Source organism: Macrobrachium rosenbergii, chromosome 40, assembly GCF_040412425.1.
Source record: "Macrobrachium rosenbergii isolate ZJJX-2024 chromosome 40, ASM4041242v1, whole genome shotgun sequence".
NCBI classification, from domain to species: Eukaryota; Metazoa; Arthropoda; class Malacostraca; order Decapoda; family Palaemonidae; genus Macrobrachium; species Macrobrachium rosenbergii.
In genome coordinates this window covers 32,198,788-32,217,533 of record NC_089780.1, presented here as the reverse complement: position 1 = coordinate 32,217,533, position 18,746 = coordinate 32,198,788, and the positions used below count along the sequence as shown (strand labels likewise).

Below are 18,746 nucleotides of genomic sequence, written 5' to 3'. Positions count from 1 at the left end.
CCGATTCCTAGCAGACCCTGGTCCCGAGTCCACATGGACATTCTAAGCAATTTCTGTGACTCTAGTTATGGCCATAGGCACCTGTTGGTGGTTGTTGACGAATTAACTAGGTTCATTGAGATTTTTCCGTTGAAGCATAAAACAGTGGAAGAGGTGGCAGACACATTCTTTAATCGGTGTATTTGCCGTTATGGGGTTCCTGAGGTTCTGATTACAGATAATGGTCGGGAATTCATGAACAAGACGGAGTGTCTTGTGGATGTAATGGGCATTCGGAAGGTCATGATTATACCCTATAGACCAGAAGTAAATTGCCTGTGCGAACAAGCAAATAGGAAGGTCATTGAAGCTCTTTGGATGACCGTGGGAGGTAATGATCCAAATTGGGATCGATATCTTCCACAAGTGCAACATAGTATTAATATTATGGTAAGCGATACCAGTGGAATGTCTCCCAATGAGGCGCTGTTTGGTTACCCAGTGCGGGGTGCATTCGATTTGTTGCCTATTCCATCGGGTGATGATACAGTTAAATGGCTGGTTTCCACCACAAAAGAGAGATATGCACGTCTTGCTAAGAATCTTGAAATGAAAACGCGAGATAGTTTTTCTGAAAATAAATGTCAGGAATCAGTTGAACTATAAGCTAGGTCTGTGGTTATGATAATTGTTTTGTTTTTTTCTTTTTCTCTCTGTTTTTTAATGGGTTGTAAATGGGCGTAACTTGTAGTTTTTTTGTAAATTGGGAGGACGTTAGTCTGTAGAGTTATACAAATCTTTAATTGTTTGAGTTCAGTTTTTGCTTTTATGTGTTGCAATACTTAGTTAAAATTAAGTGCAAAATACCATACAGTTTCATAGATATATGAATTTGTTTTTGTTTGTTTTTTTTATGGATCGCATCTACGGTTAGGGATTTCATTGTTCTCATTTGGCATTAGTAATTTGTTGCTTTGAGTTAATGGTTCGCATTCACATGACTGTGTGAGTCATGACATGGGCTAATTTCATAGTGAGGTTAGGCCCGTGTGTTGTTATGTAAGAATATTATGATGTATAGTTGTTGTCTGACGCATATCTTTGAATATAGAGCTACAGAATAAGGTTTTGTTACTTAGGATTTTGTTTTTTTGGGGGGGTAACTAGTGTATCGGACGGAATTTGTCTGATCTGTTACAGGTTTGGGTAAATCAGTGGTGTTTAGGATAGGATTAGGAAGACTTTAATATGGCTTCCAAATTTGGGTATTTGGATTTTTCAGTTCTCTTTTAGAATTAAGAGGGCTGTGCCATTGGTAATTGTAGTTGTTATGGTCATAGGAGTGACTGCCAGTATGTCAATTGCTACTTTGCTGATAATTGAGCAGGTTTCAACAGTATTTGCTAACCAGGGTAAAACTTTGATGACTTTAATGAATGTTACCTCTCAGAGGTGTAGGATTGCCTTTAATGAATGTTACCTCTCAGAGGTGTAGGATTGCCTTTAATGAATGTTACCTCTCAGAGGTGTAGGATTGCCTTTAATGAATTCAGTATATTGTTAGGTTTCTCGGGTAATTTTTACTGGGAAGAATTTGTATGAATAGTATCTTAGAGTTAGTGTACCTGATAATGGGTTGATTATGGAAATTCCAGTTAGCAACTTGGAATCGTTTCACAGTTTTATCATATGACCTTTGCCGTAGTAGTTTTAATAGGTCAATAATAATTTGGCATAGTGAGTAAACTAGTTACCTTTTTGAGTTGACTGTCGAGATGACCGAGTTACGTAACACACCACTTCCTCGCAGCAGAGCTGTACGAAATGTCTTCTATGAGCCTCAGCTTATACAAGTTAGACATGGGAGCCACCTATGGGACACCTGCGGGTTTTCTGCGCCTGCACTTTCATGAATGGATCCAGGGTTTTGGAGAGATGTCGGGCAGGATGTCTACATATCACCGTCGTTGCTGGGAGACATTGTTTGGCGCAAAGGATTTGTGAGCACTGCATTCAACATGGGCTTGCACAGTCACAAGCCATTCAGCATAATTGGATCGCCAGGACATGAAGGAGACCATGGGTTTGTGCAGTCGCAAGCCATTCAGCATAATTGGATCGCCAGGACATCAAGGAAACCATGGGCTTGTGCAGTCGCAAGCCATTCAGCATAATTGGATCGCCAGGACATGAAAGAAACCATGGGCTTGTGCAGTTGCAAGCCATTCAGCATAATTGATTCGCCAGGAGATGAAGAAAACCATGGGCTTGTGCAGTCGCAAGCCATTCAGCATAGTTGGGTCACCAGGAATTCAAGATATGAGGAGAAGCATGGGCTTGTACAATATGAGCCTGATAGTGAGCTCAGTGGTATGGTTAAATTATTTTAATAATAATAAAGTAATGTACAATTGCAAGCCATCCAGAAGATTTAGTCCATCAAGAATGCAAGATTTCAAGTGTTGCGTTCCATAAATGAACTGTTATTGGAATAACATCTGTGTTACGAGACATATAATTGTCGTATCTAGTGCATATGTTTTGCTATGATTTTGGAGTTGGCCCTTACTGAACTTTCGATTGGACAGTTAGCGTATCTGGGCAAGGACGTCCAGAAGTAGGAGGTCAGAGCTCCTATTAACCCTTTAACGCCGAAGCCCTATTTACAAAAACGTCTCCTGTATGCCGGCGGCGTTCGGTGAGTTAGCGCCGAAGCGGAAAAAAAGTTTTTTTCAAAAAATCACAGCACGCTTAGTTTTTAAGATTAAGAGTTCATTTTTGGCTCCCTTTTTTGTCATTGCCTGAAGTTTAGTATGCAACCATCAGAAATGAAAAAAAATATCATTATCATATATAAATATTGGAATATATGACAGCGCAAAAAAAATTTTTCATATATAATTTTATACAAATCGTGCTGTGAGCAAAACAGTTAAAGCTAATGAGTTAATTTTTTTTAGTTGTATTGTACACTAAATTGCGATGATTTTGGTATATAAATTTTAAAACGATCAAAGCAACACAGAGAAAATATTATCACAAAATGATGCATGAATTCGTAATGCGTGGACGTAAAAAAATGTTTTTTTCAAAAACTCACTATAAATCGAAGTATTGTGCTAGAGACTTCCAGTTTGTTGAAAAATGAAGCTAATTGATTGAATATTACTAGACTGTAAGTGTTTTAGCTTACAATTGCAGTTTTCGACCATTTCGGTTGAGTTAAAGTTGAGCGAAAGTCTAATTTTTTCTATTTATCGTGATTTATATGGAAATATTTCAAAACTGATAAAAGCTACAACCATGAGTTATTTTTTGTTGTATTGTACATGAAATTGCGCACATTTTCATATATAAAACTTTATGTAACGACTAATATAAAGCGGTGCAAATATTACGACAACGAGACTAAAGAATTTCTGAGATGTTCAGCCGAGTTACAGCGCAGACGTAAGGAAAATGTTTTTAAAAAATTCACCATAAATCGAAATATTGTGCTAGAGACTTCCAATTTATTGCAAAATGAAGTTAATCAATTGAATATTACTAGAATGTAAGAGTTTTAGCTTACAATTGCGTTTTTTCCATTTCGTCGTCGAGTTAAAGTTGACCGAAGGTTGAAATTTTGGCAGTTATCGTGATTTATGTGAAAATATTTCAAAACTGATAAAGCTACAACCATGAGCTATTTTCCGTTGTATTCTACATGAAATTGCGCACATTTTCATTTATAAAAGTTTATGTAACGACTAATGTAAAACGATGCAAACATTACGACAACATGACGAAAGAATTTCTGAGATGTTCGCAGAGTTACAGCGCAGAGACGTAAGGAAAAAATTTTTTTTTCAGAAATTCACCATAAATCGAAATATTGTGCTAGAGACTTCCAGTTTGTTGCAAAATGAAGGTACATGATTCAATATTACTAGAATGTAAAAGTTTTAGCTTATAATTGCGTTTTTTACCATTTCGGTCGAGTTAAAGTTGACCGAAGGTTGAAATTTTGGCAGTTATCGTGATTTATATGAAAATATTTCAAAACTGATAAAAGCTACAACCATGAGTTATTTTCTGTTGTATTCTACATGAAATTGCATACATTTCCATATATAAAACTTTATGTAATGACTAATATAAAACAGTGCAAACATTACGACAATGTGACGAAAAGAATTTCTGGCGCTGGACGTAAGGAAAAAGTTTTTTCAAAAAATTCACCATAAATCGAAATATTGTGCTAGAGACTTCCAATTGGTTGCAAAATGAAGGTAAATGATTGAATATTACTAGATCGTAAGAGTTTTAGATTAAAATTGCGTTTTTGACCATTTCAGTCGAGTCAAAGTTGACCGAAGGTTGAAATTTTGGCAGTTATCGTGGTTTATATGAAAATATTTCCAAACTGATAAAAGCTACAACCATGGGTTGTATTTTGCTGTATTGTACATGAAATTGCGCACATTTTCATATATAAAACTTTATGTAACGGCTAATATAGAACAGTGCAAAAATTACGACAAAATGACAAAAGAATTTATGGAATTTTCAGCTGAGTTACCACCGGTGTGTAAGAAAAAAGTTTTTTTCAAAAATTCACCATAAATCAAAATATTGTGCTAGAGACTTCCAATTTGTTGCAAAATGAAGGTACATGATTGAGTATTACTAGAATGTAAGAGTTTTAGCTTACAATTGCATTTTTCGACCATTTCGGTCGAGTCAAAGTTGACCGAAGGTTGAAATTTTTTGTAGTCGACGTACGGTACGTCCACTCGGCACCCAACAGACAATTTTAGTCGACGTATGATACGTCCAATAGGCGTTTAAGGGTTAAGTGGTTCTCGGTGGACAGCAGAGAAGAACTATGTGATGACCTGTTAGTGGCACTTTGCCTGGAGGTTCATTTGTGCTGATATTGGGATTTGCTCAGTCGGATCCAGAGAACTATTTGATCATGGTCGGAGCACATGGAAACAGCGTGTTAGAGCTTTGAACCAGTGCACCGGAAGTGCCTAGGTTCCGGTGGGGTATGTGTGTGTAATTGCGATCTCCTGTGGTATATTATCGGGGGGATAGACTTTTGCAAGTGAAGTGCAGTAAGAGACCAGGGTCTATTTGGTTAGTGGTAGTGTGATCAGATAGCCACTAAGAAGATACATTATTTACGGCCATAGAACGTAAGTAAAATATCACAGTGACGTATCTTTTCCAGACTTTAGAAGGAAAACCACAGTTTGGGAAGCAGCGAAACTGAACGATGTTTACATAATGAAATTGTCCATTTGTGCATTTTTTCTGTCTTGAATATGTATATTCATTTCAGGTTTTAACATAATGACATGTTTCTTTCAACAGGAATCAAACATCGTCCTGGGAGGACGAATATTTGGAAGTGGTGTACTGCATTACTCTCACATATATATGACTGCTTATTTTGGTCTTGTATAAATATGACCGTATTACTTTGTTTGATGATCAAGGTGTTATTCACTAGTATTGCTTGGTATAGAATAATTATTCTACTTGCTTATGAAACAGTATTTCCTCTGGTTATGCTTTCCATTGAAAGGGGGTAGGCACCACACCTTTTCATGACCGTAGCTTTTGCTGAATCACTTTCGTTAAATTTGTCAATGCAGTCTAGTTTTGTATATCAGTGTCTCATTTCAGTAGGCCTTTGTGTAAAGATATGTTTAGTGAGAGTCCTTTGATGAAGGAGAAGGGATTTGCTGACCCAAGGAAGAGCCATGGCTACCAGAAACATCTCAAGAAAAGTGAGATGCTTGATTCTGTTCTTAAAACAGATACATCAATAAAAGATGACCCTTTCGAACCCAGGTTGTTAACATATTTTCCAATCAGCGTCAGACTGGCGTCATCCGAAATACCATAAAAAATCATAAGAAAACCTACTGTTAATCCTTTGGGTGTCTTGAAAACAATGTATCCTGCATTTATATTGAGTTTTTCAAGACAAAACCTCCAAAATTTGACCATTCTGCTATTCTGGAGCCATATTTCTTCTGTCGGATCGGCGTTGTAAGTGTCGTAAACCTGGAACATGCATTGTAACCCAGGAATAATTTTTTGATGAATATATTTGAAAAGCGTCATAAACTCTGAACATCGTAAGCTGAGCCTGTCGTAATCTGGAGGCTGTCTGTAATTGGATAAATTGAAAATGTAGACTCTGAAGAAATTTCTTGAATTGATTTGTTTCCAGAGCTTGACATTTGTTGTCAGTTATATTTTGAACATTCACACAAAAATTTTTTAACCCTTAGTGTTAATTTAGTCTGTACATATAGTGACTGGAACATGTGGGCTATCATGCAGACAGAAAATCATCAAATGATGTACATATAGTGACTGGAACATGTGGGCTATCATGCAGACAGAAAATCATAAGGCAAATGATCTCACAACAGGGGATGGAAGTAAATTTCTTCAAAATATTCCTCTTAAAACAGTAAACTTCTCACTAAAGAAAGCAGATTAAAAGATGTAGGAATAACAGCCCCGCTGAGATAGGTCTTTTGTCACTAAATAGCGAATGCAATAATCTTTCTTAAATGAATGTAGGTATCAGTCCTCACTGCAAACCAAGGCACAGTATAGAGTTTAATAAGGCAATGGTCTGTTAATTACCAATCAATGAATTCCGAACCAATCAATGAATTTCAGAACCCTTTAAAATAATTGCTGTTTTTCAGGCTCAAAAATTACGACCAAATGATTCAAGAATGCTTGTAGCCCTTGGTGAGAGCTATGAAAGATTAGAGAAATGGGATGAAGCCAAGAAATGTTTCCGCAAAGCACATAGTGTAGGTGACATTGAAGGTATCGCTCTGCTGAGGTTATCCAAGTAAGTTATGAAGTTGTCTTTATCAGATCTAAAATGTACATAGATAACTGGAACTTGACAGTGAAGGGACAAAAATTTTTTGGGATATCCCAGTATGTAGCTGCTCACATTTCAGAAAACTTTTAAGTATCAGAATGTTTCTCTCATTATTCTACTAGCTAACTTTTGTAATTATATGAGTTTCCCCAATTTATGACATGCAGATTTTCATAGAAGAGAAGCTCATAATTTTTTCAGATGATTAAAGTATTCCCTCTACACGGGTACTGTAATACTCTTAATTACTACATCACCTACCAATTTTGCTCATCTTTGTTATTAACCAGTCGTGTATTTTGTTACTGGACTAGTCTTCATACTTTTATCTTGAAGTTGCACTTCCAAATTCATTGAATTAGGGTCTCCTAGGGTCTCCTTTTAAAGAACTCATAGCCCTACAGACCTCAACATGATAATACTCTTCACCATAAACCATACAAGTATATAATGTAAACATTCAGTTATTTACCATTTTATAGAGAGACAAGGAGACTATGGTATGCTAGCTTATTTTTTATACTGAATACTGTATTAGCAAAGTCATCAAAATTATGCAGTGCAGTACCAAATGGAAAATTTCTTTAATTTTAGAGTTTTCTGAAGACGTTGCGGCCTTCAGTCTCGTTCTCGAACCTGTGAACATCGTCCCGGAGCGATAAGTTGGTGCGGGAATAGGTGAGGCAAACCTTTAAGTGAGGCAAACTTTTCCTTTAGGGGATTTGTTAGCTCCTCATCCCTTTTCGATGGTTCCTGGTCTACCGTCCCTGAGGTGAAATCAGTCAAGAAAGACCCTTTTTAAACCAAGAAGACCTGCTCCGGGGCCCCCTTGAGGACGTCTCGGATCTCTAGTCCTGTGCCGTCTACGAGTTAGGCCTCGTCTTCTGGAAAGGGACACGGCCCAAGCAAAGCAAGGTGGTTACCCCCTCCTTCCTTTGTTGCAGACTCTTTTACGGGTCTTCTTATAAGGAGCTCGATTTGAGGGTCATTGACAACCTATCAAACTATCTAACTATCTATCTACCTCATGGTCCGTGCCTTCCCTTTCCCAGGAGCTTAAATCCCAGAGAGATTATTCTCAGGACTCATTATCAACAGATCACCTGTAAAATCCTGCTCCGTTCCGGAATTCTATCGTTCCGGACACCTCCACCTCTTTTCCCCTTCGGTCTGGGGAACCTTTGGCGCCTAACCCTTTATGCTTCCCAGCATGAAGGCACCCTCCTGTCGGGGGTGTGGGCACACGGAGGTTGGCGGAATTGCATTTCTTCCCTTCCGGCCTGGTATCCCCTTATCCGGGTTTTCCCAGACTGGCAGAAGGAGCATGGTATCTATCTGGCAAGATCCCTAAGGGAGCCCTCATCTTCCCTAGGGGCTGGGCACATCGTCTCCGTTGTGAATTCTAACGGAGTGGCAGGCGGAGAATTCCAAGTTCACGCCAGCTATGGGGTCTTACCGTGCTCTCTTTGAGAGCCCTGCTTCCTACCCCTTGTGCTCCAAATGTAGCCCCTCTTATCAACAGGCTTGTTTTGAAAATAAACCGCTGCCGCATTTCCGGGAGACAGATATCACAGATATGTTCACAATGAATCTTCTAACCCCGGACTACGCTTCTACTTTATTCAGCGTACAGCTCCCTAAGCTTTCGGAGTCAGTTCCCGGAAGCTGAAACAGGGTGTAAAGACAGGCTTGCCAGGTCCTGGAACTCTTTAACTTTAACAGAAACAACGTCTGTGGTATATAATGGCGGTTCGTTGTTTCCGGTCCTGATAAAATCTCTCTTGTCAGGTTTTCTGCAGGTCCCGCTTTATTTCATCAGTCCGGATGGACAGCTGAAAACATTTTTCGCCAGCCACGTTCCGCCGTGAGCCGAAAAGTCTTATGAACAGTTTCACCTGGAGAATTAATCTTTTCCCCAGGTGGGCGTTGTTACGGTCTGTCCGGGGCTACTAATGTTAATCAGAGCCTCTGTTCTCGTGGGTGTCTACCTTATGGGCGGAAACAATCTGGTCTTGCCGGGCCCTATCTCAAGTCCGGCAAAAAGTTCATGTAGTTCAAGCGCCCCCCTGCTCAGGCGGTGGTGCAGGCTCTTCAGGTTCCTGCCCCTGGGCAGCCGACAGCCTCTCACTCCCAGCCTCCACCTCGATGTGTGCAGGTTCAGCCAACACATCAGCCCCTTGCGACTCCCCCGTGTGTCTCTGCCTCCCCCATGTGCCTCCGCCGGAGTTTTCTTTGCTTCATACGAAACCCCAAGGAAGGAATTTTCACTAGACATTCTACCAGAGGCACTGAACCTCAGGGTTATCATAGGAGCAGGGAAGCATCCTGCTCCTCTCCGAGAAATTGGGAAGGCATACGCTTCAGGGGAGGCATTCAAGCCTCCTCCCAGTAGTATTTCTCACATGGGTGGGAGGCTGTACCATTTTCGGGGCCACTGGAACTTCAGTCCCTGGGCCCAGAGTATAGTTATCAAGGCCCGGGGTGGAGCTGGACTGTTTGTCCCCCTCCGACTTTGTGAATGGCCTGTCAGGCTTTTTCAGTCTGCCAAGGAAGTTCCCTTCCACTTGAAAGTTTTTCCGGGCGTGTCCCGTTTATTTTCCTCATTCAATGCGGCAAGTCTCGGTTGCTTACAGTCTTGTAGGTTCGGATCCTACTGCTCCGTGGAGCCATAACCACCTCTATAGACCTTTCCAACGCTTCCTTTCACATCTTGGTTGCAGGAAGGTTCTATCCCTTCTTGGGATTCAGACTCGGGGAGCAGGCGTACCCCTTCAGGTTCATACCCTCCTCTTTGCAGCCCCCGGAATCTTTGCCAGTTTGAACAATACCGTAGTTCAACAGCTCCGGTATTAGAAGGCTATGCTAGCCGCATATCTAGTTGTCTGGCTCATTTGGGCACCCAGTGTCGGGAATTGCCTGAGGGTGCTGATCATTATAATCGGTTTTCTAGTCTCTGGGCTTCTAAGTACACAGGAAGGAATCCCACCTGTTTCCGGAGGGTAGCCTTCAGTAGTTGTGAATCCAGTGGAAGTGGAAAGAGATAGCAAGGGCAACCAAACATTTCATCAACACAAGCATACCTCCCGCCGTGCCCAAGAAAAGGTCTTGGGCTCTCTCCAGTTTGCTTCAGTGACGGTTCTCCTTCTGAAGTCAAAGCTGGAGTTTTTAACCGGGGTATGGCGGAATCAGGGACATGTCTCCCTGATTCCTCCTGTTTGAATAGTGGTCTCTGGCCTTGAACATCTGTCAAGAGCTTATCGAAGTCAGTTCCTCTCCAGCTTTCCCCTCCGGCCTCAGTATTCCACACAGTCACCTCTCTGGGCGGGTGGGGTGGATATTTTTGGCCCCATGAAGTACATGGAACTTAGTCGGTCACGTTCCGGCAGTTCCATATCAACGCTTTGGAGGGCTGTGGCAGTCTTCCTGTCCTTGGGAAACTTCTTCCTCCCAAGAGGATTTATTTTACGCTGGTTCTGAACAAAGCAGCAATAGTGCGCTGCGTAAACAAGTGGGTTCGAACTCGAGTTGCATCATTCAGGTTATGGTTCATTCTTCTCCATAACCAACAGTCACAAGTGCCTCTGTCTGCCACCCTTCTCGTAGGGGTCCAAAAGGTCACTACTTTTTCCCTATCCAGGGCCTCCCCCCTGGTGTCGGAATAGTCCTTAGACGGAGCGTCATTCAGGTAGTCTTGTGATCTTTTCCTGGACCTAGAAGTAGGTCTGTTTGCAACCCAATTCAGCCACAAACTATCAAGCTGCCACGACTGGTATATACTCAGCCTGCGTCAGCCTCCTCGGAGTTCTGGTGCCCTGGCTTTGCAGTCTTTGTGAATTTTACAGTTTAGGAGGAAACTGATATTGGTCCTGTTATTACTGTTTTCCTAAAATCAGTCAAGGGATCCTACTCTACTGCAGTATGGTTCTGCAGTTAAGTAACTAGCACTCTTCACATAGTTTTTGATGCTACAGTAATGATGCAGCCGCATTGGCCCCGAGGAAAGTGTTTTGTTGGAACCAGACTCACAGGTCCTTAACTTTCAACCCTAAGGTCTGTGTTCGTCTGAGACCAGTACTCCGTCCACATTCGGTTTCCTGGTCTTTGAGTAATGTATCGGAGTTAGCTTCGGTAACCAACAATCATCTTGTTCTTACCTTTCCTTGTTGGGGAAGACCCAAATTTTTAATCAGCTTAGCTTCTAGTGCTGGTTTTCCTGTACTGTCTGCCCTGTCTAGCGGAACCAACCATTTTGGTTTCCCCACTCAGGGGTAGTGTTGCGAATTCCTCACCCTAACTTTCTATCTGCAGTTGAAGGTCCTCATTTTCAGTGGTCACCTTGGAAAGTTCTCCCTTTCACAAGGTCTGTCTCTGTGCCCAGTTTTCTCCTTACAGGCTTTTTAGACAGGACCTCGCAATTTTGTCAGGTCCTCTCTTTATTTGAAAAAGGGGGGGGGGGGGTTTACTGTCATTGTGTCTGCCATTAGGCAGCAAGTGTTTTCTTAATACAAACCTATTCAGGTTCAATTCCAAAGCTCATGCTCTTAGACGGTGGCCACTTACATTATTTTCATTACATGAAATTCGAGGACCTTACTAATGTTCAGGGTGGAATTCTCCCCTAGTTTTCAACGTCTCTATTTTAAGTCTTTAATACCATAAGAATGATATTTATTTCTCTGTTATTATTTCACCGGCTGACAAGGGTCCCCGATCCAGAAAAAGGATTTTGACAAAGGAAAAATCTATTTCTGGGGAGGGGCCCGTGTCACCCGGTGAACCACCCCTGTTTTTCATTCTCTCCCTCCCATGGTAAACATCATTCTAGTGGGGTGGGTGCTAACATGGAATGCGATTAGTGTTGCCTTGTGTACAGTCCGTGAGTAGTGCATGGGCTTGTATTGGCACCTCTCTCGTTGGGACTTTTGACATTGGGAATCTTTATAGGGCAGGGCCCCGTGATTGTGACAATCTCACCCTTCACCATATACGACTCCATTTCTTGGAGCTCGCTCTGGGGGTAGTAACCCCAGCTTTACATTTAGCTTTTCTCTGGTATCTAGCAATGGAATTACCTAGAAATAAGTGCTGAATGGATTATTTCACCGGGTGACACGGGCCCCTCCCCAGAAATAGATTTTTCCTTTGTCAAAATCCTTTTTATATTTCCACCAAACACTTCTTTTATATGATGTCTTAGCAATGTTGATAGTGATAAAACAAATCAAATACAGTTCTTGCCATGAAGTTAACTATTAGACTGCAAACAAAGAAACTCACACTTACAGACTGACATCTATTAACTGTATGGGCTCATCATTATTTATTCAGTAAGTGGAGGTGGATTGTCAGGTTCTTCATCATCAACCATATTTTCTGTATGAAGGAGAGAGGAAGAGGAATAGATGGCCTAAGTGCCTCTTAAGGCAGTCGGGGTATGAGAAATGAAAGAGATATTTGGGATTCTGTGTTTTGCCTTCTGGAAATACATCTTGGTTTTATTTTACATTTTTGCTTCAAATGTTTTATATGGCTGTATGCCCTTGCTACAATAGTGTCATTTTTCAGGATGCATCATAATTTGGGTCAGTGTTATAAAAATAGACTTATCACAACCTTGAACCAACTCAGTCACTCTGCAATATTATTTGATTGACATAAATTTGTTTTCTGGCACTGCTGCTTCTGTGCTTTTATCTTTGGCTTCTGTTGTATCTACCTCAAGAAAGTTACCTCTATCAGGGTGTCCTCTGGTAACTGATATGATGTTGATTAGTTCTTGAATTTCCTTAGAACTATATCTTCAAAACTCTCCCCACCCATTCTCTTTCTCTTTGCCATATCCACAATTTTCCTTAAAACCTTTATGATTGGCTGGTGGTAAATTCAGTGAACTCATTGACATTTCTGGCCAAAGATTCTTCCAGCATCTTTCAGGATTGATAGCTTTTGTAACTTTGGATGCCATTTATAGCATCTGCAATTTTGAAACCTTTCCACATCATCAATGTTATTTTCATTGGTCATCTTTCATAGCCTTGATGATCCTTTCCATTGAGTATTTTGCAAATGAACCTTAACCCTTAAACGCCGACTGGACATATTTTATGTCAACAAAAATTGTCTGTCGGGTGCCAAGTGGACGTAAAATACGTCGAATACAAAAAGTTTTTTTAAATATTCGCGGAAAAATACTTATAGACCTTGTTTGCGAAAAATTTTAAATCACGTGCCTTGAGGGATGCTGGGAGTTCATAGATCACGCTCTTGTTTTGTTTACAAGCATGAGCCTGCTGTGCATGTGCGAATTTCTTTCTTATCCCAAAAGAAAGCATCAGCTAACTCTGCTGAAAATCTCAGAAATTCTTTAGTCACTTTGTTGTAATTTTTGCACCGTTTTTTATTAGCCATTACATAAAGTTTTATGTATGAAAATGTGCGCAATTTCATGTAGAATACAAGAAAAAATAACTCATGGTTGTAGCTTTTATCAGTTTTGACATATTTTCATATAAATCATGATGTGCCAAAATTTCAACCTTCGGTCGACTTTGACTCGACCGAAATGGTCGAAAAATGCAATTGTAAGCTAAAACTCTTACATTCTAGTAATATTCAATCATTTACCTTCATTTTGCAACAAACAAGAAGTTTCTAGCACAATATTTTGATTTATGGTGAATTTTTTTAAAAACTTTTTTCTTACGTCCGCCCTAACTCTGCTGAAAATCTCAGAAATTCTTTAGTCACTTTGTCGTAATTTTTGCACTGTTTTCTATTAGTAGTTACATAAAGTTTTATATATAAAAATGTGCACAATTTCATGTAGAATACAACAAAAAATAACTCATAGTTGTAGCTTTTATCAATTTTGACATATTTTCATGTAAATCAAGATAAGTGCCAAAATTTCAACCTTTGGTCACCTTTGACTCGACGGAAATGGTCGAAAAATGCAATTGTAAGCTAAACCTCTTACATTCTAGTAATATTCAATCATTTACCTTCATTTTGCAACAAACGAGAAGTCTCTAGCACAATATTTCGATTTATGGTGAATTTTTGAAAAAAACTTTTTCCTTACATCCGAGCTAACTCTGCTGTAAATCTTGTAAGAGCCTGACGCTGTCTCTTCCAAACGCGTGTGTGTTCGTGCGTTCATCGTCCATCACAGTGGACAAGACAACAAGAGCATCTTGTTTTCTTTCTCTAAAGGAATGCAATTTAAACCATACAATATTTCCGTCTGTTTCTCCCTAACCATTGTTGTCTTGATGTATGTACAATCACCACTACTTGCATTGCCATGCAAGCATTCTAATCATGTACTCATAATCCAATGAATCTTCTGTATCAAACTGTGTGTGTTTCTGTTTGTGAAGACGCCAAACGTCTCGCCACTCCGATGGACGACGAACACATAAACACACACGTGTTTGGAAGAGACGGCGTCTCGCTCTTACAATCTCAGAAATTCTTTAGTCACTGTCGTAATTTTTATACAGTTTTCTATTAGGTGTTACATAAAGTTTTATATATGAAAATTTATGCAATTTCATGTAGAATACAACAAAAAATAACTCATGGTTGTAGCTTTTATCAATTTTGAAATATTTTCATATAGATCACGATGTGCCAAAATTTAAACCTATGGTCAACTTTGACTTGACCGAAATGGTCGAAAAATGTAATTGTAAGCTAAAACTCTTACATTCTAGTAACATTCAATCATTTACCTTCATTTTGCAACAAACAGGAAGTCTCTAGCACAATATTTCGATTTATGGTTTTTTAAAAAATCTTTTTCCTTATCTCCGTGCGCGGTAACTCGGATGAAAATATCAGAATTTCTTTAGTCACTGTCGTAATTTTCGCACTGTTTTTTATTAGGCGTTACATAAAGTGTTATACATGAAAATGTGTGCAATTTCATGTAAAATGCAACAAAAAATAACTCATGGTTGTAGCTCTTATCAGTTTTGAAATATTTTCATATAAATCATGATGTGCCAAAATTTAAACCTATGGTCAACTTTGACTCGACTGAAATGGTTGAAAAATGCAATAGTAAGCTAAAACTCTTACATTCTAGTAACATTCAATCATTTACCTTCATTTTGCAACAAACGGGAAGTCTCTAGCACAATATTTCGATTTATGGTGAATTTTTGAAAAAACTTTTCCTTACCTCCGCGCGCGGTAACTCTGCTGAAAATCTCAGAATTTCTTTAGTCACCTTGTCGTAATTTTCGCACCGTTTTCTATTAGGCGTTACAAAAAGTGTTATACATGAAAATGTGCGCAATTTCATGTAGAATACAACAAAAAATAACTCATGATTGTAGCTTTTATCAGTTTTTAAATATTTTCATGTAAATCACGATAAATAGAAAAAATTCGACCTTCGGTCAACTTTAACTCTACTGAAATAGTTGAAAACTGCAATTGTAAGCTAAAACACTTACAGTCTAGTAATATTCAATCAATTATATTCATTTTGCAACAAACAGAAAGTCTCTAACACAATATTTTGATTTATGGTGAATTTTTGAAAAAACTTTTTTTTACATCCGCGCATTACGAATTCATGCATCATTTTGTGATAATATTTTCTCTGTGTTGCTTTGATTGTTTTACAATTTGGTATATACCAAAATCAATCCAATCTAGTGTACAATACAACGGAATAAAAAAATAACTCATTAGCTTTTAGCGCTTTGCTCACAGCGCGATTTGTATACAATTATATATGAAATTTTTTTTTGTGCTGTCATATATTCCAGTATTTATATATGATAATGATATTTTTTTCATTTCTGTTGGTTGCATACTAAACTTCAGGCAATGAGAAAAAAAGGAGCCAAAAGTGAACTCTTAATCTTAAAAACTAAGCGTGCTGTGATTTTTTGAAAAAAACTTTTTTTCTGCTTCGGCGCTAACTCCCGAACGCCGCCAGCATACAGCAGACACTTTTGTAAATAGAGGCTCGGCGTTTAAGGGTTAATTGCCCTTATTACCCCTCTGATCTAGAGGCTGGATTAGACTCTGTGTTGGGGCTAAGTACACAAATTTGATCCCTTCAATGTTTCGCTTGTGGGGGTCTTGGTGATTAGGGCCAACCTCCATTAGACCTTAACCCTTGGGTAATGACAGCTCAGGCTGCAGTGACTTTAAAATATCATCTAAACAGGGTTTCTTTCAGAAAGAAATACAGGAGCCATTCATTCAGTGTCAGTTTCTACTTTGTTACCTTAAAGAAAATTATAGAAAACCAGCAGGTATAATGGAGCTAGTATTTTTTGCCAAAAAAAAAAAAAGGGTGTAAGAAAAGTTGTTGTTTTTTGTTGTGCATTCCATGGTTTAAAAGGTAATCCCTTTTAGGCAAGGCATTTTCTGACTTTCAGGATAGATTCCAATAATCCTACAAGAAAAGGGATTTTGACAAAGGAAAAATCTATTTCTGAGGGAGGCCCTGTGTCACCCGGTGAAATTCCTTTCTTGCACGAATTTCTAGGTATAAATATTGCTAAATATACCAGAGAAAAAAGCTTTCAGGAATGCTGGGGTTACTACCCCCAGATCGAGCGCCTTCTTATACCAAGAAGGCGTCGGTATGGATAAGGGTGAGTGAAGAAATCACAACCACAGAACCACACTCGAAAGACATCCCAATGGCAAAATCCCTCGGAAGAGCGGAGAGCCGTACCAGCTCCCACACTCACCCGCCCGCCAAGCGGCGACCCCAGCGCCATCTGAACTCATTCCAGTCTAGCACCACCCTCAGGCTTGGCATGCCAAAGCAGGGGGGGAAACCAGATACTGGGAGGGTCACCGGGTGACACAGGGCCTCCCTCAGAAATAGATTTTTCCTTTGTCAAAATCCCTTTTCTGAGTTTGTCCCTGTGTCACCCGGTGAAATAGTAACGGAGAATCATGCCAAGACTGCCAAGATACAAAATAAACAAAAAGGTGATCATGAACAAAAACACATGCTATGAAAAAATAGATTTAATATGATATCTCAGCAAGGCAAAGAGAATCAAATCACAGGTAATTACAGGTGGAACAAAAACACCCAACAATACAATGTCATAGACAGGTAAATATAAACTATACATAATAGAAATACACAATATACCTTATACAATATCAAAAATGTGAGGTATACGAAGCGTAAAATAAAACAACACAAGTACCTCTAGGCTTAAATCTAAATACACAGCATAACAAAACACAATCACCAAGACAAACAATAATAATGGCAATACTAATATCAATTATGAGGAGCAAGGCAGTGAGGCATGATTGATCCAGGAGAACAGGCAGAGAAATAAATGAGGCAGGCGGGCGGGGGGAAAGGAAAGGTTAAGGATAATTAAGGTGGGGATGACACTCCCACAGCCACTGTAGAGAATTTCAGAGCTTGAGTGATTTTAGATAGTGGCGTTTAAACACTAGAGGTGATTTCCATCCTGTATACTTGGTAAGCTCAGCAAAATCCATATTATGGAAATAATTAGTAGAGGTAGCTACCGCACGGATATCATGAACCTTAGGAACTGAATCCGGGTTGGCCTGTTTAATGAAATGCAGAATTTGCTGTCTTATAGCATTCAAAGAAAGAGTTCCACCTTTTTCCCTGATAAAGAGAGGACCCGACATACACTGAGGAGTTCTTTGTAAGTAAGCCTTTAGGGTAAAGACTGGGCATAAGGACCGGTCTTGTGGAAGAGGCACCACCTTCCAGGGGGACCACCTGTCCTGAGGGTCTTCATTTTTCGCTAGGAAAGGGGAAAGGAGAGCTTCTCCCGACGGGAGGAAATCAATGTGATCATCACCTCTAGAGAGAGCAGATAGCTCTGAGATTCTGGGACCTGAAGCTAAGCTAATCAGAAACAAGGTCTTCCTTAACAGATCCAGATAAGAGCATTGTGAGTTATCAATATCAGAGGCTAATTTTAGAACATCGTTCAGGAACCAGGTAACAGAATGTGGGCGTGTTACCGACCTCAAACGTGCGCATGCTCTAGAGATGGAGGAAAAGTATGAATCTGTAAGGTCAATCTTAAAACCATACAAAAATACATTCTTCAAGGCTGATTTAGCTGTAGTAACAGTGGCCAGAGTTAGGCCTTTTTCAAACAATGATCTAAAGAAGGTAACCGCTAGGTTAGTAGTCATAGTCTGAGCTTCAGATGCCTTCAAAAAAGATGCTAATTTTTTGACTGCTGAATCATATTGCCTGAGAGTAGAATCTCACTTATTGGATTCTAGAAACAGAGTGTTAACGGGGTCAATATTTGCTCCCTTTTTAGCAGCAAATTTTATAAAGTCCATAAAACCAGGGCATTCTGAATTTTTAAGGAAGCTGACAGTCTTGGTTTGTACTACTTGGGTCAGTCTGGGTTTGGGTATCTGATGACACATAACTTGAGCTCCAGAAGCAGAGGGAACCAGTTGCTCTTTGGCCAATGGGGGCTACCAGGGCTAGTTGGCCCTTGAATGACCTGAGTTTGTGCAGTACTTTCAACAACATGTTTATTGGGGGAAACAAGTAGATCCTCTCCCAATTGTTCCAATCTATGGTCATTGCGTCTGTGGCGTAGGCATGGGGGTCCAGAATGGGAGCCACATAACAGGGAAGCTTGTGATTGCTCTCTTTGGCGAACAGATCCACTTGGAGTCCCGGAACTCGGCGGTAGATCCAATTGAACGATTCTCCGTCCAGAGACCACTCCGTCTCCAACGGAGTAGTTCTGGACAGAGAATCCGCCACCACGTTCCGCACCCCCGCTAGGTGGGTGGCTGACAGATGCCAGCCGTGCTTATTCGCCAGGGAGAAGATAGCTAACATCACCTGATTTAC

General features: G+C 39.9%; 1 protein-coding gene across 1 annotated transcript in view; it reads left to right on the top strand.

Annotated features, from left to right (window-relative positions):
• Positions 1–18,746, top strand: part of LOC136826383 (cell division cycle protein 23 homolog) — a 220,187-nt gene that overhangs the window by 185,542 nt on the left and 15,899 nt on the right. The window contains exon 10 of the mRNA XM_067083643.1: positions 6,696–6,847. Coding sequence (XP_066939744.1) covers positions 6,696–6,847 — 152 coding nt within the window. The remainder of the gene's footprint in view (positions 1–6,695; positions 6,848–18,746) is intronic.